This window comes from Haemorhous mexicanus, chromosome 8, assembly GCF_027477595.1.
Source record: "Haemorhous mexicanus isolate bHaeMex1 chromosome 8, bHaeMex1.pri, whole genome shotgun sequence".
Classification (NCBI taxonomy): Eukaryota; Metazoa; Chordata; class Aves; order Passeriformes; family Fringillidae; genus Haemorhous; species Haemorhous mexicanus.
The window spans coordinates 18,124,999-18,150,068 of NC_082348.1; the positions used below are offsets into that span (position 1 = coordinate 18,124,999).

The following is a 25,070-nucleotide window of genomic DNA, read 5'->3' on the forward strand; positions in this document are numbered from 1 at the left end:
TGCCTTTACAGGCAAAACAGTTTAATCTAAGTAGTTAATTTTGGAATTAAGGTCAGCTAGAAATACTGACCTGGTCTGAGACAGAAGAGACAAGCATATAATTCTTAGATAAGTTTGAATATCAGAGCTGTAAAAATCTTTTCATTCAGTGAAGCTGTATGTTGAGTTATAGACAAGTGATTCTACAGAGTTCAGTCACCTAAATGTAATTACATGCTTTCTTGCTTGTGTTGAATCAGATCCTAGCTTTAGAAGCTCCATTCTCAGCAAGGAACTTTTAAAGAGCTAAGGTCTTTATTTCTTTGACACAAATAAAATACGCTCAGTACCTAGAATAAAGACAGTTCTGAAGACAGTGCATAAGATAAGCAATTGAAGGAGAAATGCAATTTACAGATTTTGTATAAGTAGTAGTAATTAATGGGATAAATATGCTATGCAATAACATCCAGTACTTCACAAGGATAATACTTATTTAAATTTCTAAGTAACATAATACTTTTTTAGTATACTATAATGACTCTTTAATAAGCATTAAGGAATATGATAGTTCTATACTGTGCACCACTAAAGAGATTCTTTTATTTTCTACACTTACTATTTTGACATTATTGTTATCATCATCCTGAGACTGTATTCCCTAGTCTTGGAAAGGAAAATTACTCTACTATCATAAAGAAAAATTACAAGAAACGATGTAATAGAGTTGTGTGAGCTGTACATTATTGCTATGGAGAAACTACTCCCCTGCTTTACAGTCTTAACTTGCCCATTTTTCCTAGATACCTTTAAAAAGAGCAAAAAGAAAATATATACATTTACTTACTACTTGAAGCAGGGCAAGATATCCAGCTCCTACATTATCGAAGTTTACTTTCACATTCTTCCATCGGGCACTTTGATTGCTTTTTATGAGTTCCACACACTGAGTATAATTGTTGACATCACTGATATCAAACATCTCACCAGTTGTGGTGTTGACACAGTGATAGAATTTTCCAGCAAAAAGATTTACTCCCATGATGCTGAAGATTAGCCAGAATATAAGACATACCAGCAATACATTCATGATAGATGGGATTGCTCCTACAAGGGCATTTACAACCACCTAGTGTACAAATGAGACAAAATAGCCACTTAGCTTATGGAAAGAAAATTGAAAATACTTGAAAATACTTAAAAAATATCAATGCAGTATTATTATGGGATGGAGAGTTAAAATATTACAATAAAATTTGTGGGAGAAATTTTAATGAAGGTTTAATAAATGCTAATAAGATTGGAAAAAGCAAGAAATAAAATGAGATGGAAACAAAGACAATGCAAAAGTCTGAAAAAAAATCAAAAAGCAAAAGAAAACCTGATAGTAGCAAGATGAATTCTTAGCGTTTGTGTGCTCTAGAGAAAAAGAGAGAAATAAATGTTAAATTCCAGCAATATAAATTAAAATATATAAATAAAAAATAAACCATAAAAGGCTCAAAGAATGATGATGTGGAAGACTGAATAAAAATGTCTGCATGTAAAACTATCATTATTAATTATTTTATTCTTAGAAAAGATATGTATATATTGGCATCAGTGTATTTTAGTATCCACACAGAATGCAACAAAATTAAGAATTTATTTAATCATTATTAACAGCATTAGTTCTAAGTCTTGGTTTTAAATTGCCTGGGTCACAATAGTTGCTCTGACATGTATACTTCTGTTTCTTTTTAATGGGTTGCATTTAATTCCCTCGAGCTTCTGTGTATGGGCAAGGGGTAATAAAAGACCAGATAAAATCCTTGGACAAAAATTTTATCTTAGTTATTGTAATTCAGCTAAAAGAAAGTTTCAGATATTAAAAAAATAATTTTCTAGAAAATTAGTAGAGACTGCTGTAGTCTTTTGTGTGTGGGTTTGAAAAAGGTAGTATTTTTCATTTCACTAAGTTGACCAAAAGTAGTCTAGCATCAATAGAAGTTTTGCTTATTTATTAGATGGACACTTGATGTGTTGTTTGTATTGCCAATCACATAAAACATAGTGGGGATGATGATGTGCACAGGACACACTTCCCTACACTGGCAGGTGTGGCCACTGCTAGAATATCGGCAGCCTTGCCCAGATAGGAACCACATTATTTATTTGGCAAAGGAAGATCTGACTGATAAATATGTATTGCAACATTGGGGTATTTTGAGGTGAAAGAATAAAAGGAGATTTCTCAATAAAATTTTCTTTTCAGTTTTTTATGTATCAATTTTTTCAGTAAGTAGCATGGTCTGCTATGGTTTAGAATAGGGTTAATAACCCAGGAGGGTTTATGGGTTTTTTGGTTAGCTGGTTTGTTTTAGTCAGATTGGCAGAATATGAAAATGACAATCTCCTAAACAGGAGGGTTTTAGCTCTATTTACATTCATATGAAGGAAAAAGTCTCTAGCTAAGAAAATTATTTCCCATGCCTCCCCTTTTATACTTCCAAACCTATCCTTATTTCGGGTGTCTTTTCAAAAAACCTTTCCCTAATACTACAGCATTTTCTGTGGGATTTTTTCCCCCATGCAGGTAGACAGGGAGACACTGTGAAGCTTTAGTTTCTGGTGTGTCAATCTTGACAGCTTTTTCACCTATTGTTGGTTTGTTTTGTTTTCTGGCTAATTGTGTTCCATCCTGAACCACTGACAAACTAATAGAAGCGAAGTTAGCTACAGAAATTAAGTAAAAAAAATTCCAGATAAACTGTAGGAATCAACCTCCAATCCTCTACTGTGAAATTTGTCATGTCCTTTTATTTTTCTAGGTCCACAAATCAATGGAAATTTTAACAGTCAGGGGGCTGGCAAAACACAACAATGCAGCAGTGACCAGGCAAATTCAATGAGCTCAAGGTCTAATTTCCAAATGTAAGGTGTACATTGGTCTTGTTTGGAAGGACATGTTGAAAGGCCTTTTTCCACACATTTTTGCATGCCTTCCCATTTTGGAGTTCTTCAAAGAAAGCATGAGTGTAACCATTTATACATCAATTTTTGTATGCATACATTTGTTCAGACTCATTCAATTTATCTCACCCTCATTCCTTCAAATCGTGACAAGGCTCTTAAAGGTCTTAAAGCTCTTAATGTCCGTAGCGATTTAATGGCACCAAGTTCAGAATAGCCCAGAGCATTGGCTATTAAACTAACCAATGAGACCTATCAAATACAGAAAAAAAAATATTTTAAAAATAGTTCTACACTGTTTATTTAAAAAGAATAGAAATTCAAGCAATGAATCAACAGTGACAAGTTGTAGAATGCCACCATTTTCATACCTGCTGGAAAGGCAAAAGGTCTCATAAAGGCACGGTTGAAAAAGGAATATATGCTATTAAATGTTTATCTATTATGGTTGGATAGGGTTTAACAGTCATATGGAAGCATACTGTTGGTGAAAGATAAAATTTTCAGGAATCTTTAAGGACAAAATAGCCATACTTTCTGTAACTTCATTAAGGTTCAACCTTTCAAACAATTTAAAATTCTGAATACATTATTTTATTAATGTCTGTAAATACTGTGAATATTTATAAACACTAATAATAACATATAAACACCAATATAAAAATAACACAGAAACACTAGTAAATAACAATATAGAAGCACTAACATAAATAATAACATCAAAATACTAATAATATCTATATATACTAATATCTAGAAACACTAATAATATACTAAATATTGTAGTAGGTAATTACAAATATTTGTTATAAATATTACTTCTAAGTGAAACAGTTCATATAACCAGGATACCTCATAAATATGTATTGAAAGATGTGGTACTTTCTCACTTGCCTGGCAAGTCTCTGGTTTTTTTTGAAATCTTCTACGTATAGAAAAATATTATGGGATAGATATTAACAGCTGCTCACCTTATAGCAGTAATAGCTTTATTATCTACAACAGTGTTAAGCTCCTGATGAATGTTATTGGGATTTTGTTAAGAGACAATCCACTTAAGTAAGGAGCAATTAATTTGCTTCTCAAATGGAACTGAGCTTTAGACAGTGTTAATATGAAAGGAATTAATTTTCTTCAAGCAATTTTGGAGACAGGAGTGGGGAAAAATCATGCCTTACTCATATTTTATTCATTTCTCCCGCCAAAAGCATAGATGACATGTAAATGAAAATAGGCATATTTTGGTCCTTAAGAAAATCCCTCAAATGTTAATTTCTGTGCCTCAGTTTAAAGAATTCTTCAAAGACTCTACAGAAATAGGAATTCACTGACAATGATGGTAAGATTTTGCCCATTATATGAAACGTTGGTTTCCTATGTTACTTATATCCATAAAGAACAATTAGATGACTCACAAACACAAGAGTTACAAGATCATGTCTAAGAAGGCCAGTCCAAGAGCAAATACAAATCAATTATTCATTGCTATGTTCCTATGTATCTTATCTAACAGAAAATAGTGTTTTGGTGAATTCATATTGCTGGACATTTCAACTAGATTTCATGTCAGAATGTAATTCTTTTTAACAAAGGAAAGGATTATTTTATTGCTCTAATGGATAAATGGATAAATCACTTGCTGTGCTTTATAAGCATATTAAGAAGAAAATCTTCCTGATTTTCTTAGTCTATAACTGAAGTCTGTTTACTTACTAGAGATAACAGTATTTTTCAGCCATTATATTAGCTATTGACCATTAAATCAATGATTATATTATTGATTATAATAACTGTTAATGAATTAATAATTATTATTAATAATTATCCTTAATACAACTTATTTTTAATGTGATGCTACAGTGAGATAAATCTTTTTTATCCTTAGTCACACATAATATGTTCCAGAGATGGAAGACATGGAATTTTCTGTATTTTTGTAGAATATTCTTTTATTTACTCAAATAAACAAGATACCCAGGCATAACAATAAACCTTAGTGTAAAGACAGCACATTTTAGTAATTAAAACTAAATGATGAAACAAATATTTTAAAAATATCTCTTTCACTGGGAGAGTGAGGTGTCCAATGAAATTGAACACACCATAATGGCTCCTTCATTTTATAACTGTCTCCCCCAAATTTGCACTGTGCCTTACCTATCTTTCACAAACAAGACCCCTTCCACACTGTTAGGTAGCAGCAGCTCCTGAAAGCCTTCAGTGGCACTGTGAGTACTGGCAGTTCTTAGGTCCTGACAGTAAAATTCTTCAATGTTGTTTGTGCTGCCTTTTTCAGATTATTGGCAGCTTTCTTACCATGGTGATAGCACTCTTACACCATAAACATTAGGTTTTTTTCTCAAAGAAATACTTTATCTATTGGAAACAATGTGTTTTCCTCTGGACAGTTCATTTGGGATGCAAAGTTTTGCTTGGAATTCTATTGTATATACAGCTGTTCTGTACTTATCTGGTGATCTGAGTCTTGCTAACTTGGTCTTCTCTCATCTGTTCCCCCTGTTTTGTTGCCAGTATGTGAAAAAGTAAATGTATCTGTATACTGTTAAGTAGATTTTTGTGTGCAGGTGCAGTAATTTTAAGAAACTAAAATGAACTCAAAATGGTGGAAAGATATGTCTCCTAAAATTTAAGGATTGTATGTCCTCATTTGTGTTTTTCTTCTAATATAGACTAACTGTTGCAAAAAAAAAAACAAAAAACAAAAAAAAAAATTTGTTTAGAAGCTTAGCAGTGACAGCTCTGCTCAAGATCTTCGGTCAGGCTGTGCAGTAGAATGGCAGGATAGAGTCTTAAATGGAGGTAGGCAGATGTACCAAGAGTCATCTGTCACAGCTGTAAAGTGACAGAGCTGAAAATTACCATTTCTTACTGTAATTATCAAAATCTAATTTAGTCACAATCAGTGAGAGCAACTGTGGCTACTTGTCAAAGTGAGAGACTCAGGTGTGTGAGATATTAAAGGTCAAAGCCCTAAAGGACTATCTGTGTTTACTCTTGAATAATTTTAGAGAATGGAATTAAACAATCTGATTAACTTTAGTCACTTCTAATGAAGAAGGAGACATTGGTGTTCTCACTGGCAGAATGCTGCTGAATCACACCTGTTTAAACTGCCAGTTAAAGCAGTGCAGAGGCTGCTTTTCTATAGGTAGAGGACATGAGCTCACATATTTCTTTCAAGTGCTGGTGGTGCTAAAGAAATTGCTGAGTTAACCTTAAACACAGTAAGGCATTTTTTATCTCTTGCTAGAATATCGAAAAATATTCTTCAACAGTAGAAAGTTCCAATCTTATTTATTCATGGTTTTGTTTATAAAATCATGAACTATGGTAAAAAGTTAGCAACATAAGCTGCTTTACTTATAGTGATGTATTTTTAAGTTTGAAAGCCTGCTCAGATAAGAGCATCTCTGAGGCTAAACTAGGAAATCACAGAGTATGACTTAGAATAATCTAGTTAGCTTAAGATACAAAAAGAATAATTAAAACATGAGTTGTAGTTTATCTAAAAAAAATTCAATGTTTACACAATCCTGTGAGAGTGCATCTCTCTGCTTCATTAACATCCTCTTAGGAAAACCATTCACACTGCTTCCTTCTAGTGTAGATTTTCAGGACAGAGCTAGAGATTAACTGTATAACAAAACTAACTCAGGCTGGTAAGAAAAAGAGGTCATCCATTTTTAATTTTGGGCCACTCTAGCTAGTTGTTTTTTTTTTCCTATGGGAGTTACAAATATGATAAATTTCTCTATACATATGGAATAAGTATTGAAGAGACCAGAATTTATGCAAATATCTCAAGAAATATGGTAACATGGGCAGAAATTACTGTAAATGCACAACTGCCCTCAGATACCATCTCTCAGTATACTGAGGACATGTATAGGCAATGAACTGGGTCAGATAATGAGTGAGGCAAGAGACCAAAATATTCTGGGAGCAAAAGCAGCTTTGATCCCTTCTGACAACATAAGCAAGGCCTTTGCACAGAAGTGTATCACAGCTGGGAAGGCAGCCAAGTAGCCTTGTACTCTCCTATATCGTAAACCCTGCCAAGTCATAGCTGATTTAGCTATTGCAGATTGTCAGTCCATTAAAACCAATTATTTTTTAGATCAAATAGACACTGTCTTTCTGGTTTTGCTAGAAATGATTACAGGATAGTTTTCAGTGAGAGAGTTCTGAGAACTTAGATAAAATCTGGACCAAGTGAATTGTTTCATTTGAAAAGCTGAAGTGTTCAAAGAAACTTGAACCATGAATTGTCTTATTTTCTAAGGAAAAAGGTAGTATGGTCAGAGTTCATTAATGATAGCATGCCTAAAAATTAGGTTTTTTCCTCATAAAATCTCAAGTTTGATACATCATTTGTATGAAAATATTAACCATGAAGAATGGACAAACTGATAGGCAGCCATCCTTTTCCTTTTGACATATGAGTGGACTTTAAATAACCCCTCCAAATCACTGCAGGCCATTACGAATGCAGTGTGACTATAAAATGGGAATTCTTTTCACACATTTATAATATTAATCTACTACTAATGAATTTTACAATACAGAAACTGTACTATAGGGAATTTTAAAGTATTAATTTGTACTTACATCAACAATCAGGAAGTCCAGCCAGCACCAGGCATTAGTAAAATATATTTGAAAACCATATGCTACCCATTTTAAAAGCATTTCCAAAATGAAAATATATGTAAAAACTTTGTCAGCATATTCCAGCATGGTCTTGATAGTTTTGCGTTGTTCAATGTATATATCTTCAAAAGCCTGTAAAAATATATTGAGGGATTACACCTGTTTCACAGAATATACATGATAAAATTAAGGAATAAAGAATAAAAAATAATTAGAGAAGAGCTAATATTTCCCCGTGTTTTTCTTCATTCTCTTATTTTATATGTTTTCCATCTTTAACCATAGTACTAATTGGAAAAATAGGAGACCTATCTGGAGTTGAAAAAAAATGTTTAAAATATTCTATTTTACTAATGAATGAAGAAAGAAACTCACTGCATTTTTTTTAATCCTCTGTGGTATTTAAGAAACTTTCACATAGACACAAAATCCCCCTTTTCTTATATATCTGTTACAGATATTTATATTGCTTTCTAGAAAGCAATTAGATAAAACTTATGTCTAAAAAATCAAATTAAAAAGCAATGTATTTGCTAGAATGTACAACTATGCACATTGATATTGTAGCAAATGTTCAGCTTGAGTGAAGCTGGAAAGTTGTGTAATGCAAATCTTTTTGGATAGTGGCTGTTATGTTTGATTTGCTGCTTCAGTCTTCCATATCTCCTGCCTTCAAAACAGGAATAGAATGAAGCAATTATTCCATTTTTTAGTATGGTCTTTCACAAGCAAAATTCAAAAAGTAGATCAGACTAGGAGGAATTAAATAGTAAAACACATATATTTAGCTATATAGTCACAGTTAACAATAGCCCTTTTTACTCAAATCTCTTGACAAACATGCTGAAAATTGGCAGGCAATTTAAGCTTTGAGGAGCCAAGCTGTCTTAGAGGAAATGGCCCCATTTCATAGCAGCAAGACAAAAGCATGACTAAAAAAGTGCATATGAAATGTATCAAACTTTTTAAAGTTTGTGTCAAGTTTCATTCCATTCTGGAATGATGAAATGTAGGGAGTTTTATACAGCTACAAGCAAAGCAAGTCGTTCTGAAGCAAATTTGATTTTTGCTCCTAAGAGATCTTTAATACTTCAGCATCTGCAATTTTGTTCTACTTACTAGTGCTCCACTGCTGAGGAGAATCATGAATACAATGAAAGTCTCAAACCAGTTGTGCTCAACTATGCTGTAGCAGGTTTTTCTAAGATTCCACCAAGTTTTTCCTTTACCATCTTCTATGCTTACTTGACAACATGGAAATTTCTGTACACAACCTGCATTAGATGAAGAGATGTTAGTATCCAAAAGCCAATTACTTTAAAGTCAATATTTACTGTAATATATATTATTAGCAGCTTTTACTAATTTTATACGATTTTTAAAAAGTAAATGGAATGATGAATAGGCTATCACATCACACAGGATGATGAATATCTGAAATAAGAAAACTAATCTGTAGAGAAACTAGAAAATGGTATGCTTAATTATGAAAGAAATCAATTTTAAAAAATCAATATTTTTGACTGTTAGCATGTAACTGTTCTATTTGTTGGTGGAGTCACACAAAAATTTATTTCTTCCAAATTTCAAGGGCCCTTTCAAATAGCTGAAAAGCATTTTATCAATAGAAAAGTTAAGGAAGTTTCTTAGTTACAAGTTGTATGCAGTGGCCAGATATATGAAGTTACTCAAAGCCTAGGGAAACCTTGTTTTTTTCATCTGATTTCCAGCATTCTGGGCTAAAAATTTTTTTTATTTTATTTCTGAGGACATGAAGGTACACTATATTTGAAACCCTCAAGAACCTAAATGTGCCTAGTAACAATGTCATTTTAGTAATACATCTCTAAGTCAACAGTTATTCTACAACCTTCGGTAAAACAGGCTTCTGGTTCAAGAGCTTCTTCACTTTCAATTTCTGCTTGCTCGCCCTCTCCAGGAGGAGCAATATCAACAGTGCTGCCTTCTGATGAGCTTGATGCATTTAGTTTCTGTAAGTAAAGTTCCACAGAACAAGTTTTTTCTCATTAGATACATACTCTGTAAAAAATGATACTGAATCAAATCATGCCAGTCTAACTTTTAATGAATGACAAATTTATAAATATGCGTAATTAAAAGTAAAACCACAGTAATGTTATAATTCTGTTTCCCAGTCTATCTTCTCATAGGGAATAATTAAAGATAATTTGGCTACTAACCTGATCCATGTATATGACTGGTGAAGTATTCTGAGTAGTATTAATACTGGCGAGTTTGCATGCACCACACTCTCAAGTTATTTAATTTTCTTTACTATTATGCTGGATTACATTGGAAATGTGTCTTAGTTTTCCTAGCAAAATGAACTAACACAAATCTGCACATATACCTTCTTGTCCACTATGTATGATACTTTCACAAAAATACATGTTATCTGGATTAAAAAGTTGTAAATTTAATGACATTTAGTGGCAAATTTCTGCACAATTTAATTTTTGCAGAAAGCAAAAATTACCAGAGCTAAAAAACATCTTCTTTGCATTCCAGTCTCCTGTGCTTTTTCAGAGACCTTCTGATGTACTTTCCATCCCAAATTTTTCTATCATTCTACTGCTTTTTTGTACAGTGGAATACTATAGTCCTTACTACAGTAAAAGCACTTCTAGATCTGAAAACTGCAAGAACTAGAGAGTGATAAAAAATAACTCAAATTAAGAATTTTTTTACCAGCTACATTAAAAATCTGATCAGATCATACAGCTCATCAGTCACACAAGACTGCCCATAATTTTGCCCTTTTAAGAAAGCATACTCTGAAAGGAATATACTGCTAAATTTGCAAATATCAAATGCAATAATCAGACATAGTGTTTGTAAATTGTTTTCAGTTGACAGTACTGTTGTGTTGTTGTAATTTTTTAATCCAAAATACTTTTTCTTTGACTGTGAAATAGGGCTTGTAATCAGAAAGCAACATTAAAGAAATCATGGCAGTGAAAGTCTTCTGATCTATCACATGTAGCAGTTGTTCATAGGAATTTCACAAGGGATGTAGAATGCACCTCTCACTTAAATACTTTAAATTGTGCAGGTACTGATGTAACAAAAGGGCATTCCAGCACTGAGTAGATTCGTGCTTTTAGCTAAGCAGAACTGATCAGGTCCTTTGACCTTTGGAGGAAGGTCATGTTTAGAAAGTATCAAGACCTTTCTATACAATTTTGTTGAGAGACTGCTTAATATCAACTACTTTTCACATTTAGTTTTCAAGATAGTGACATTTTTAGAATATAAAAATCCCCTACTCTTTAGATTTTGCAACAAATAATAAACAGCAACTTGTTTATTGAAAGAGGCACTTCCATGTATTCTCTTCTTCTCCAGAGACACTGCTGAAAATTAAAACTAGTTATTTAACTCTTCTTCGGAAAATGTATTGGCAGCTAAGGGCTTTTTCTGCCAGAAATGAAGTGGCACAAATATCTTAATACAGCTTTGTAAGGAAGTGTTTTCACATATTTAACATGATGTGAATGAAGTTTTAAACAAAAATCATGTTGAATGATGGATAATTTCAGGGATAATTTTCAAGAAGCTGCCTTTTGCACACACAATATGTAGTCAATATAGGGTCTCTCAGACCCCAGTTCCCATGGTGGTTACTGCATTGTGACCAAAAATACTGTGTTTCACTTCTCATACTGCACTTTCTCTATGATTTGCAAAATTTATATAGGTAAAACAGTTCCAGCCTTGTTGCCTCCAAATGGAATAATTTTATTGCTGGGCACATAAATCTGTGAGTCTAAGTTAAAATACTGTGTATCTCATTGTGAGAACATTTTAAAATTCACTTTCTCTGTTACATTTACCACTAAAATACCCAGTAATGTACACTATATTAAGCATTATTAGCGCACCAACTTATTATTCACACATTAAGCTGTCTCACTGTTAAAAATAATACTTGTGAATTAACTCTCTTATTGTATATCACGGAAATACCAAGAAGTAAGAAACCTTACATTGAAATGATAGGCAGTTTCTTCATTAAATAAAACTGAAATATTGTAAAATTAATTTTCTGTCACATTCAACTTAGGAAAAGTAAAATTAATTCATGGCATGATCCATCATCATTAAATAAATTACTGACTTAATAATAGCAAGATAAAGGTTCATAGTAAGCATCCATTATAAATCTATGAGTGCAAATTAAAAGGCAGTCAAATTTTTAACTGCATCTTCCCATGTAAACTCTGCTGCAGATAGTTCTGTCAGCATCGTTGCTAAAACCAAGTGACAGAAGTGCAATTTATAACCAGTACAAACAAAGACTACTTTAATTATTTTCAGTAATTTTCACATAAAGCATTCTCTTCATTATTTTTCATACAATCTCAAACAACTGCATTATTAGGAGAAAAACCTCATTACTTAATAAAACTCCTCTTCTTTGCTTCAAGACCCTAAATTAGGAAAGAACCAATACATTTTAAATAAGGTGACATTAATGATAGTCTTTCTAGAAATAAAGCTAATAAAACTAATAGGAAGCTCAAGATACATGATGGATTAGCACAACCTTCTTATCAGCTCATAAATGTGATTATCAGCCTCTAGAACACACCATGCCCTGTAAATATTTATTTGCATCTTCAATGATATCACATTTTCCTTTATAAGGAAACATTTGAAAGCAATTGCTTATGATGCAGCATTCTCAAGGCCTGAATCAGCAAAACAACATGCTTGACTAGAGCAGAAGCCTGAGCAATACTGTGGAAACCACACACAAAAATAAAATAAACAATCAGACTATCTCAGTGGGATTATATTTTTCTGAAAACAGTATTATAAATATTATTGTGTAGGATATAAAAGAAAAAAATGCTTCATCACCCACCCAAATACTTGGTTAATGTATGTATAATCAGCCTCCATAATGTTCTTTCAGAGCAGTGCATCTCTTATCAACAGCTTCGATCATTAAAACAAGCTTTGACCAACAGCGTGTTAATGTGCCCATTTACAAGAAAATGCATTCACTTAAGACCCAGTCTTGCTCTCATTTGATTCTCTTCTAAATTTCAATAAGAGCAAGAGCAGGCTACTGAAGTTTTAAGCTTTACAGACGGCTTCATGATTCAAGTGACAATAAAATAAAAGGATTCAGCCATTACAAATTGCCTTTAGTAATTCAGCCACGTGGTTTTATCCTTTCAGTCTTGAAAGCTGCACTGTAATTGAGTGGAAAAATATAAAATAATGGAGATTGGTGATTACAAAGTGATTCTAAACTGACTTTAAATCTCAGATCTTATGACCTTTGACTTTTATATAATGTTAAGAATGGAATTTTAAAATCTCTCTCCTTAGAGTTTTATTTGGTGTTTGAAGCATATCTTGGTTTAAAATTTCTTCATTAAAATCTGAGAATTTTCAGAATACCCACCAATATTAATTCTTTTGGCATCTCTGGGCAATTTAGACCACAATAGGTAGATCATGCCATACTATAATCAAGTAAATAAATTAACCACTTGGTGATCCTTTTGAAGCCAGTGAAAATCTGCCTGAAGGAAATAGCCTTCAATCCTACTACAGGACTGAAATCTCAATCCCCTTTAAATTTTGATACCTCGTTTTACTAGAATCACTTAAACTCCTTAGTTTCATGTAACTTTGGCTCCTGTGTTGTAATTTCTGTCACTATTCCTGAAGGCTCTGCCAATTACTCATCAATGGCATGTTTGCCTATAATGAAAAACATCCCTAGGATAAATAGATATATGTGCAATTTTATAAAAATGATGCTGACTCCTCCAGAGACTTTCTAATTTACACAAATAAGTCCCCCAACTCATTTATGGAACGCTATTGTAAAACACATTCCAAACACCACTATTTATAAAAGGGGTTTAAGAAAAGAGAAGCTGTAAAATGTTTAGCTTTTGATAGTTCTTTAGGGAGAGTTATTTGCTAGGTATAATTTTAGCAATTATGAAACTCTTTGCTTTGCTTCCAGTTTATAAAACTCAAGATATGCACTGTCCAAATGAATATAGCGTGTAGTTCGTAGCATCTTGAAGATCTGCATTACAGTGCATTGTAGATTTAAAAGTAAAACTGTAATTTTTACATCAGTAGCTTCTGCAATAATTCAAATGTTATTCATTAAGGAGTTAAACTCATGGCAGTAATTATTTCAAAACCACTTAACACATTTCATTGAATATTTACATTTATAAGGGCTGAATCAAAAAGGGTTGTTTTTATTTTTTAAAAACTATGCATGCTCCCTTTTTCTTTGGCTTCTTGAGCATAAAACATTCCAGTACTTTTATGATCCATACTTCAAAACCTGAAGAGCATGCAGTTATTGCTAAATACTGTATTTAAATATTCAGAAAAACCATTAGCGGAGTTAAAAAATGTACGTTGGGTTTGCCAATCCCACCTGACCATGCTGTGATGTGAGTCCCATGACTCAGCAGAGAGCAGCTGTGCATGTTTCTACTCTTGCAATGGATAGGGAAGGTACATAGCTGAATAGCATGCAGGCCAGTCAAAATCCATTAAAAAGTGATTATATATATATATACATATATATGTATAACTTGCTTAGGTAACCTGTGTGAAAGTGGTGACACGTTGCTCTACCTGGTTAAAAAGCACCAGAGCTGCATTCTTGATTGCTCCAGCTTGGTTTTACCCCTGTGAGAAGTAAGAATGGTAGGTAGTGAAGTTCAAGACACAGGATCACTAGTTTTTCTCTTTTTGGAATCTCTAATTCAAACATGGCTTTAACACAATTAAAACATAATTATTAATATTTTATTATTAGCTGGAAAAAGGGAAATACATACCACCTTAAATGTTCAACAAACTTTTCTACAGAACTTGTTAGTTTATTTTAGAGAAATTAGAAATATAGAAGCTAGAACAACTAATCTTCACACAAAAATTGTGATTCATAAATAAAAGTGGAATGAATAAAATTAACAAAGACATGGTTAGCAGATCTGGAAACTATTCCTGTATTTATATAGTCCTCAATGCTTATTAATAAAAATTTTAAGAGTTTTGTTTATTTCCTGTCCTAGTCTTTTTTTAACTGACTATATGATTACCTTTTTTATTTGAAAAATATGTACATACAGGAAGTAAAATACTTTGGAGATGTATGCCTTCCCATTCCTCCTTCACCTTCTAATAATGGTAGAGTTCCTAGATCTTGATGAAAATAAACATCTTTAATTTTTCTTCAACTCAAATGTGATGAATTATCAGATTATGTAATGTTTCTAGTTCAGATTTAGTATGCTATACACTTCTGAATCTATGATCTTTATCTCATTGTTTCAAAAGAGGATTGTATCAGTGCCTGGACAGTGGAGTGCCAGTGTATCTGGAGATATGGTTTAATTCATTAACCACAGCTAGTTTATACCTTAAATAATTTGTCACTTCTGAAGATACTGTCCCAGAACTAGTCAGTTCTAGAAAAAAACCTGTGCATTGCTGGACATTTTAAACATGATTAAAAAAAAAAAAATCAAACAAATTGATGAAGTCCTGCTGAGTCTGTTTAGGCTAAGAAATTGATTGAAGCCCTATGAAGATAAATATCTTTTGGGAATGCAATAACTCTGTTCTTGTCTTTTTTCTTTTTCACTTCATCTAGACACAAAAGTCCTGATGAAGCCAATGAGAAAACTGAATTAATTAATTGTTTTCAAATTTCAGTAGACTCGATGATGAAGGATATGTTTAATTTTAACAAAATCATCTGTTGTGATCATCAAAAATCTATTGAATAGCCTTATTTCTCCAATCTGAATTTGTATTTACTGTACATACTCTATAGATGGAAAGGAATTGTGAATGTCTGAGGCCTGTAAGTATATGTATTTCTTTAGTTGTAAAATAAGTTTTCCATAACTGAGAAATATATTTGAAATTATTTTTCCATGTTGTGGAAAACTATATTTATAAAGCTGTCGATCAGCTCAGTTGTTAAGTGGTGTACAATATACACTAGTTAGGAGTCTTATGTTTGGCAAGATTAGCATATTTACTCATTTCACAATAAAAACAGCATCCACATGCTAATGTTAAAACCCACAAAATTATCCCCTTCAGCTATTTCTATTTTTTTAATCTTCAAGGGTAATGATCTTGAGTATCTTTTCTTCAGAGCAGAAATCTGTTTCTTTTCTGATTATTATCTCATTGGGTCAATGGCACTTCTCTTTTCTGATAATTAAAAATCCTCCTTCAATGTATCAATGAAATGTTCACTTCTTGCAGGTACTTTCAGCCAATTATTACTCTAAAGCAGTGAGTAACTTTATAATCTAATAAATGTTATCATTCATCCAAAAAGAGGTGTCCTCAAATTTCTAGTGATATGTGTTAGAAAGATCTTGTTTAGGTCTGGATTTTGCAACCAGGTTCCAGAATAGGTTCTAGCAGATTTTGGAAGTGATTAACTTGCAAATTAATTAGAAAGGGTTTCCATGAAAGCATGAAAAGGGGAAAAAAAAAAAAAAGAAAAGAGCTAGCCTTCAAAACAAAGATAGATGGCTAGAGTTATTTTCTACTATAGTGTATATGATTAAAAATAAGAAATATTACAATTTGTTCCTCACTCACCCACAGTTACAATGTCTATAGTAATTACTTGCTCCTGGTATATTCCTCAGGAAAACACAGGCTATGCCCCACTTCTAGCATAACAGACTTCAAATAATCATTCTACTCTCAACATCAGTGACAGTCAGTAAGACACTGGAGGAAAAAATAATCATTTTAGAGTTCCTGTGCAGATCTAGCTTTCCACAGCTCTGTGGTTAAATAAAATGTTATTTTAGGGGATATCTCTTCAGGGCATTTTAAGTGCTAAGTACTGCCATAGTTAAGGCAGGGAAAGTTCTGTCCCATCTCTTACCCCTCCTTTTGCAGACCAGGCCTTCTAGCAGGAATGTTTTCCCAGTGGGACCCCTTGAGAGGCAAAACAAAGCAAGTGATGGTGTACTGTTCTAGAGAGGTAACTTAAACACTGCACCAATGTGCTCTTTATCTTCCTTAAAAGACAATCAGAAGGCAGCAAAAGATTCGGCAGTACTGTTGACTTGGCAGGAGAAGATTGGGAAGCCACAAATTCCTGTCACACGCCAGAACTTCCATTCATATATTCCAAATCCAGTGGATTTTTATGCACACAATAAAATAACTCCTCTTTCCATAGAAATCATCCAGGAGGAATGGAATAAGGAATCCAGAACAGAAAGTGAAATTAATACAGAATTCACAATTTTCAGGATACTGTCTGATTAGATACTGTTCACAATATGCACATTTGCACTGTATGAATACATGTAAGGCAGTTAAAAAATAGAGAGTTTTGTGTGAGCAGAACTTGATGGAAGTATTATTGCTTCAGTTTCCCAATGGTATTGACTACTACAGTCTATGAAAATACTGAAGCATCATAGAAGTCCTAAATCTATCTTAAACCTATTGAAAATTTCTCCACAATTTCTTAATGTAAATACCATCCATCATTTACTGCTGGATTTCCCACAGCCACCTGAAATTTTCACTGTCAAATTGCTTATTAGTTTCTCTTCCTGAAGACATATAGATACCATTAGTACCATTATAGTCCATTAAAAAAAGGGCAAAATCCCTTTTGATTTATTACTGTCCAGAAACTTCAGGATGGCCTTAGAAGATAAAGATATGATGCCTGAACCAGGCAAAACTGAGGTTGAACAGAGCAATTGACTTGTGAAAGTCACCCAGAAATTGGCATTCAGAAGTTGTCAGCATATCAAGAAGGGCTTTTACTCCATTTTCTTGGGGTGTACATACATCACATATTCACCTGGAAAGCAGAGGAGTTTCTGCCTTTGCATTGCATTCAGGTTTTTCCTCAGCAGTTCTGATAGAATATATGGCAGTACATTGGGAACTGAGCCATTCAATTTACCTTACAGGAGAAATAAACCAATAATACCTATGGCACAAGCAGTGACCTAACTTCTCTGAGCCAGAGAAAGTGGCTAGGACTAGCCGGGTGTGGATGTGAACTTCCCAAGTTCCTTCAGTGCAGAGGCTAACATGTCCTGTAACCACAAATTCAGTATCTGCACAGCCCCCCCAACGTCCTAATGCATACTACAAACCTTTGAAAAAGTAACATGTTCAGGAAAGTTTAGGCTTGTAAATTGACGGAGTTAATAGGAAGGCACTCATTATTGTATTTATCAAAGTTAGCCACAAGGACAGAAGAAAATGTATAGTGTAATGTCATTTAAAAAAACATCAGAATATATAAAAGGACATAGAAAACTTTGCAAAAGGTTCATTGGAAATGAAAACCAAATTTTGTTAGATCAGCTTATATGAAAAACACTTAACTCTCAGACCCAGAATCCCTCTGAATTTTGGGGGTTTTTAATACTAGTTGTTCTTTTAATTTACACTTCCTGTCTCTCTTATGTTCTAAATTTACCATGGATAAGCACTACTGCTGTCTTATACATCTGCATTGAAACTATTTGTCTCATAACTGAGCAACTCAGATGATAGAATATCTTGCTCTTCATCTTACAATTATTACACAGCGCAACATTTTTTGCAGGTGCAAATAAACACACACTCTTGATATTCTTTAGAAAAACCCTCATACCATGATTAACTGGCTCATGGCTATGCATTAATCTAATGTGGTGAAGTTTGATATTGCTGAGGAATACATCATTATTGCAAATATGTCAGATATTATAAAGTCATGAATGTAGGGCTTCTTTAGAGGAGAGCTTTCTTCATGGTAAATAATCCCTTTTGGACTAATGAGTTATTACATAACATCACAGCTTCTAATCTAATTGAAAACAAATTTATCCATAGTTCCTGATCCCTTAAACCTCAACGTTCCTAAATTTCTAATGGCACTGAATATAATTAGATTTTAAATGCATTAGAGAATGCATTTATTAGCTTATCATTGATCACTACCCCAATATACAAAGTTTTCCTCGAATACCATTAGCACCTGTTCACAATGACTTCTGGTATTTGAGCAACTTAGATTTTGAAACACATGACACTGGTTTTTTAGACCAACTTCTGCCACTCTGCACAATAATAACAGCATAACAACTTAAAGTAAGCTGTTTCTGCATGCATCTATGTTACAAGGTCATCCTGCTCTCCAGGATAACTTGAGCTGCTGCTTTACATGACATTCATCGGTACCTAGATTACTTTATTTCAGCCAGCCATAGTCTCTAAACCCTAAGTCTGTGCAAATATTACTCACAAAATGTTTAGATAATCTAGAATTCATTATTGGTTTGTGATGTCTCAGGGCTAATTTTTAGAACTACCCTAAATGTTGAAAGAAATATTTCTTCTCCACTTATGTTTGCTTTGGTATGCAAAGCTCCTTAATTGTTCCTTAGCCTTTTACCCTTATACCATACATTCTTATCACATGTAGGTACTACAGAAAGAATGCTTTATCAAGTGATTACTAATCCTAAAACCTCATAAAACTGTGAAAGAAATATTAATATTTAAAATCAAATATCTTCCAAATTTTAATTAAAAAAATACTAAAAATGTAAACTCTAAGGATCCTCTGCTATACCATTATGTTTTTCTTGAATGGTAATACATAAAATTCTAAATCATTAAATATATTTACATGGGATATTATAGTTTAAAAAATTCTAAATATGTAATTAAAACGTGTAAATGTATGAATACAATTTAATACTTTTAAGATATGAAAAATCATACCTGTTTGCTTTCTTCCATATCAGATTCGCTGCTAAATTCTTCTGTATTTAAATTTTCAAAATCTGATTCTCCAAGTGCAATGGGCACTGTCACAGTGAGGCCTGGGTTGTTTATGAATGACATGTAATCATTTTCATCAATTACATATTTTTCCACACTGCTGCCTGTGCCCACACCACTGGTGGTTCCATTCCCATCTTTGAGATAATTCAGATCTTTGCTTATTTCAACAGCAGTATGATTGGAAATGCAGCTGTCTTTCTTGTTGTTTAGCTCTTCAAGCGCTTTGATTTCCTCTAAAGACTTCTGCTTTCTAACGAAGGCTTTTCGGATGAACTCCTGTATCTTTCTTTTAACATAATCTATGCCTTTCTGAATCCTTGCCACAGCAATCTGGAGGTTGTTCATTTCATTATCATCATCTGTAGCAGCAAGGTTGTCTGAACTAAATGAGCTCAGCAGCAAGGCCAGAAATAGGTTCAATACCTAAAAGATGAGAGAATACAGCTATGTAGTAAATACAATCATATCAGAAGTGTTAAATTTGGCAGTGCTAGGTTAACAGTTGTACGTGATGATCTCAAAGGCCTTTTCCAATGTAAATGATTCTATGATTCTAAAAAAATCAGTAGAGCAGGTTGCAGATCATAAATAACTTTCTGGGGCTCTGCACAGTTTTTGCTGGTAAAATGTCAAGATTACAAGGTCAGGTAAATGACTAAGATACAAACATTTTGAATTCTATTTTACAAAAATTTAAATAATGTTAAAAATATCATTAAAGGAAAAGAATTTAGACAGGAAATTTTGACTGCAAATTTTGACAGGAGAAGAAACTTAAAGTAGAAGTGTAAATGGTGCATCCCTTTTAGAACACTTATTTCTAGGAAGTTCTCATCAATTCAATATTTTTCAATTGAAATTTTGCATTTTAAGTTGTCAGCATGAATTTAAACTTTTCTATAAAGGTTCCTTGTACAATCTTGAGTTAGAAGCTTTTTAAGGCCTTTCTGAGCTGGATGACAAATCACTCTGGGTTTCATCTTTTTTTTTCATACGTAAACAATCCAGAAAGTTCAGTACTAAAAATTAAACAGCACCTCTAAATTAGCTGCAGCACTCCCATGATAGTACGTTGGAGTTGACATTTTGGTTTCCTTCTAAATGCTTGTACCTACAGTAAGAGTACATCAGTGTACAGAAACATATGAAAAAGAGGAAAAGGGAATCTTCATGTGTTTTTACCCAAAATTTAGCACATTCAGATTAATTTTTTAATTCTAAACAGAAGGATGATAAACATTTTCATTGCCTAGCTGTAAGTCCTGCACATCTCCATCAGAGTAAATGTTAAAAAAATGTTCAACACGTACCACTAGGTTTCCAATCACCATGACTAGCATGAAAACAATAAGGCACATGGTTTGGCCAGCAACCTCCATGCAGTCCCACATGGTTTCTATCCATTCTCCACACAGCACTCGGAATACAATCAGGAAAGAGTGGAAAAAGTCGTGCATGTGCCAGCGAGGGAGCACACAGTCACTGGAGATCTTGCAGACGCATTCCTTGTAGCTCTTCCCAAAGAGCTGCATCCCAACCACAGCAAAAATGAACACAATGATGGCCAGCACCAGGGTCAGATTCCCCAGAGCTCCCACTGAGTTGCCAATAATCTTAATCAGCATATTTAGGGTTGGCCAAGATTTTGCCAATTTGAAAACTCGAAGCTGGAAACAAAAACACAGATGAACCTTTAGTGTTAGTTACAAGATAGAAGCTAGGTACAAGTTGTTTAGCAGAACAAACCAATTTCTATAGATTAATTTGTTATTTTGTAGTACACATTATTATTTTAATATAAAGCAGGGAACATGGAATATTTGTCAAAAATGCACTGTTTATCATTTCATTTCAGTGATGCACATAGTAAAAAAAAAAAAAAAATTGTGTTTGTATGACATTTTATTTTACTATTTTTAAACGTCCACTTACAGGTGATTCTTGATTAATTCTTAAAGACATTTTAGAAGTTTCTACACTTCTCATCACCGTCTCTACACCTTTGGTGGCTTAGTTCCACATTCCCTCAGCAGCACATTAGGCCTTCCATGCTTAGATAGAGGCCATTTTTTTAAGCAAAAAATTAAGTTGATACAGACATTGCAATGTCCATTCCAATCATAAACATTACCTTAAAAGTAATATTCATTACCCAAACTCTTAGGTTATGTGAAGTTGGGTGCCATTCCAAATATTGCTAATTAAGTCAGTTCTTCCTGCTCTGTGTATTAGAGATACGGTTTTGAAGTAATATGTGCTAACTATTGGTAATAAAGGCTTTTAAATCATTAATCTTGTACCTCTAGTAAACATATTTATAAACTAGTTTGTGCGCAATACTAGTTGCTATAAAAAAATACATTTCTAGCAGAAGTTCAATAATGTTTTCATTTAAATGTTATCTTAAAGTCAGCTTATTATGATTCTGTTATATGTAATGCAGTGACTAAAAGTTTATTGTTGGTGCCCCTTAAAATAAATGTGAAGAGCGGATCTGCTAAAGTTCTTTACAAGTACCACAAAGTAATGTTCACAATATAAAGACTAAAAATGTTATGATTATTTGTGCTGGTGACAATATGTATGTTTTCACAGATATTCAGCTATTGTTATTCTTAATGAAATCAGTGTAAAGCTTCACAAAATTCTTAAAAGGTAGCAATTATTGTTAGGTTGGCAAAGGATATCAGTTGGATAGAAGATTGATAGGATAATTTGATACTAAAAGGTTTCAAACACCTTAAATTTTTACTTACCAAACATGGTTTGCAAATCAAGCACATATAAAAAATAATGTGTCATTGAAGTATGTAATATATATTTACAAAATATGGTCATTATTGCAGGCACCAGCACTTTTATTTTTTGAGTGAGATAATTGCATGCAAATATTTAATTATCAAGGTATTTACCAATCTGAATGACCGAAGAACAGATAATCCTTCAACATTTGCAAGACCAAGCTCCATTAAACTAAGGCTAACGATAATACCATCAAAAATATTCCAGCCTTCTTGGAAATAATAATAAGGGTCCATGGCAATAATCTTTAGTACCATTTCTGCTGTAAATATTCCAGTGAATACCTAAAACAAGATGTAATGAATTGTTACGAGAAATTTATATACCAGAGGAATTTTTTTTAATCCAATGAGTTCTCTTATCTGTTACTATAAAAACCAAGTGATTGCTATCTCCAAATGGCATCTAAGTTTTTCTAAACACTGAAAACAAGTAACTAAATCAGGATTTGTAGTGGGACAGAGATTTAATAAACATATAAAAAGCTATTGACCAGTCAGCAGTTCAGCTTCCTGATATGTGCTGGACTATCCACCCAGCAGATGATGTGATGTGACCTGGTGTTTTAAGTCCTGTTTGATGAGGATGGTTCCAGTAAGAAGACTTGACAGCAAGTATTTTCCTAGCTTACAGTCTAAAAAGATGATAGTCTCTAATGTCAGACTGTCTAAGCACAGACTCTCTAAAGTCTGTTTTGACAGACAGACAGGGGAAGACAGGGGAAGTTGGAGTTTCTTGTCGCGTGCCTTTTGTAAGAATATAGAGGTTTCACACATAGTTACCATGGTGTATGACGGCTATTTCCTTTTAGGAAAATGAACTTCTGGGTGATAATGTTGTTTGAAGTATCTCCAAGTGCCAAATGTGGAATTATCAATGCATCTTAGTGTTTTTCAGTACAGGATTTAACTCAACACTTTCTTGCAGTGTGTAGTGATCAGTGGTTTGTGCAGCACAACAAAAAGTTTGGGAGCATATATTTTTTGTAAAAGTATTTTCACTGTAGTGTAATTGAAAAAAAATTCCAGGAGAAATTATGACTTTGAATATTTTATCAATTTTGTACAGAAGAAAAGTATTTCCTGTGATGTTATATCAGTACCATGGTAAAAATAGCATAATCTACCTTAATGTTTGAAAGAAAAAACCCAAGGTAGATGTCAAGAAATCTGGCATTCCAGTGGAGACTGCACTTCCACACATACTCAGTTATTCCATTATAGTAGTTAAAGACATATATTCATGAAAGATAAAAGCTCCAGTAAAAAAATCACTTTACCTGTGAAAATCATAAATACCATTTCTGAACTGATTATAAAAAGGCATTTTGGAATAGATTTAAACAAATACAATACATTTATAAGTTTCTTATTTTAGGAAAGAGTATTTTTACATCAAGTAGTGCATGACAAACTACTTACCAGGTTCCCCACAGAAAGGACACTGCTAAACTGTTCTGTCATTGGGTAATGTTCCATGGCCATAAACAAGGTGTTTAAAACAATGCAAATAGTTATAGCAAGATCAACAAATGGATCCATCACAACTAAATTGACGACATGCTTTACTTTTAACCATGGACTCCAGCAATCCCAGATCAAGAAAGTATTTGCAAATCTGTACCAGCATGGTGGGCATTTCTGTCTGGATTCTTCAAGCTCTGAAAAAAAAATAGAAAAAAATGAATATTACAAATGTATCTTCTTAAAGTCTATGTTTAAAATATGAGAAAAAATTATATGAATCAAATAAACTGCTCTTACTAACATGAGATTTCCCATGTTTATCTACCTTAAAATAAGGCATCTAATTTATTTTAGATCCTCTACCACCAGTGGACAATGAAGTCCATTCACTAAAGACTAAATCATCTGAGACAAATGTCTAAAGGGGGAAATGTGTTTGTCTTTCCCAGGACAGTAGGGAGAATCTAGACATTTAGTTTAGGTTACTTAACTTGCTTACAGCAGAAATCTTAATTTCAGATATTAAAAGTCAATATTAATCCTTTATGAAGCTTATACCAATCCTTTATGAAGCTTATACCAATATATACTATATTTTCTGTTTGAGGCTCTGGCAATCCCCTAGATACTATTATTTTATCTCTATTAGTCCACTGAGTAGTGTAATATCTTGGAAGGTGTCATGAAACATGGTTAAGCATTCAGATTGTGTGAATGACCTTAGGAATGCTCAAAAAGCCCTTTGTATCTGATGTTCAGAGATGTCCACATGCCAGTTTTACATTTACAAAGAAAATTATGTAAATAATTTCTCTGTACAGGTAGTTAGCAGAACTTCACTGAACTGCCTGTCAAATAAAATGCACTAAATACCTTCCATTGTATTTGTAAGTATGCTGGCTATGCTCATTGCTCTTTGTCTTGCAGCAGACTCTTCCAGCATTTCCATGGAAATCTGGTATGAACTCAGTCTCCTTTTCCTTATTTCTGTTTCTGTAGTGGTGCCCTGTAAATGAAATACTGAGGAATTAGACCATCCTTTTCAACAGCCAATTAACAGTATTTACTGCATAAATATTGTAGTGATAATTAAGTCAGTTTTGTGCAATGTACTATGCTTTTCACTGGATATTTCTGTTCTTTTCAGGATTTCTTTTTTCTTTCTGGAGGAACTCAGTGGGAATTTTGTATTGTTGTACAAACAATCAACTGCAGGACCCAATACCAACACAGTGTGGGACCAAAGGGGGTTCACATTTAAGCGACTGGCTGAAAAAATTTTTGCTTGGTATCTCCTTGATAGTGATAATAGTAATAGTAATAGTAATAATAATAATAATA

At 33.2% G+C, this 25,070-nt stretch overlaps 1 protein-coding gene across 13 annotated transcripts in view; it reads right to left on the bottom strand.

Annotated features, from left to right (window-relative positions):
• LOC132330534 (sodium channel protein type 2 subunit alpha-like) overlaps window positions 1–25,070 on the bottom strand; it is a 52,866-nt gene that overhangs the window by 10,010 nt on the left and 17,786 nt on the right. For 11 of the 13 annotated variants that reach the window (XM_059852981.1, XM_059852977.1, XM_059852973.1 and 8 more), the window contains 10 exons: window positions 24,603–24,735; window positions 23,685–23,923; window positions 22,374–22,547; window positions 20,772–21,128; window positions 19,399–19,884; window positions 9,473–9,593; window positions 8,722–8,876; window positions 7,561–7,734; window positions 3,061–3,183; window positions 827–1,108 (listed from right to left, as the gene is read on the bottom strand). In XM_059852981.1, the coding sequence (XP_059708964.1) occupies window positions 827–1,108; window positions 3,061–3,183; window positions 7,561–7,734; window positions 8,722–8,876; window positions 9,473–9,593; window positions 19,399–19,884; window positions 20,772–21,128; window positions 22,374–22,547; window positions 23,685–23,923; window positions 24,603–24,735 (2,244 nt within the window). The remainder of the gene's footprint in view (window positions 1–826; window positions 1,109–3,060; window positions 3,184–7,560; window positions 7,735–8,721; window positions 8,877–9,472; window positions 9,594–19,398; window positions 19,885–20,771; window positions 21,129–22,373; window positions 22,548–23,684; window positions 23,924–24,602; window positions 24,736–25,070) is intronic. The other 2 variants (XM_059852979.1, XM_059852980.1) reach the window with 1 other exon arrangement.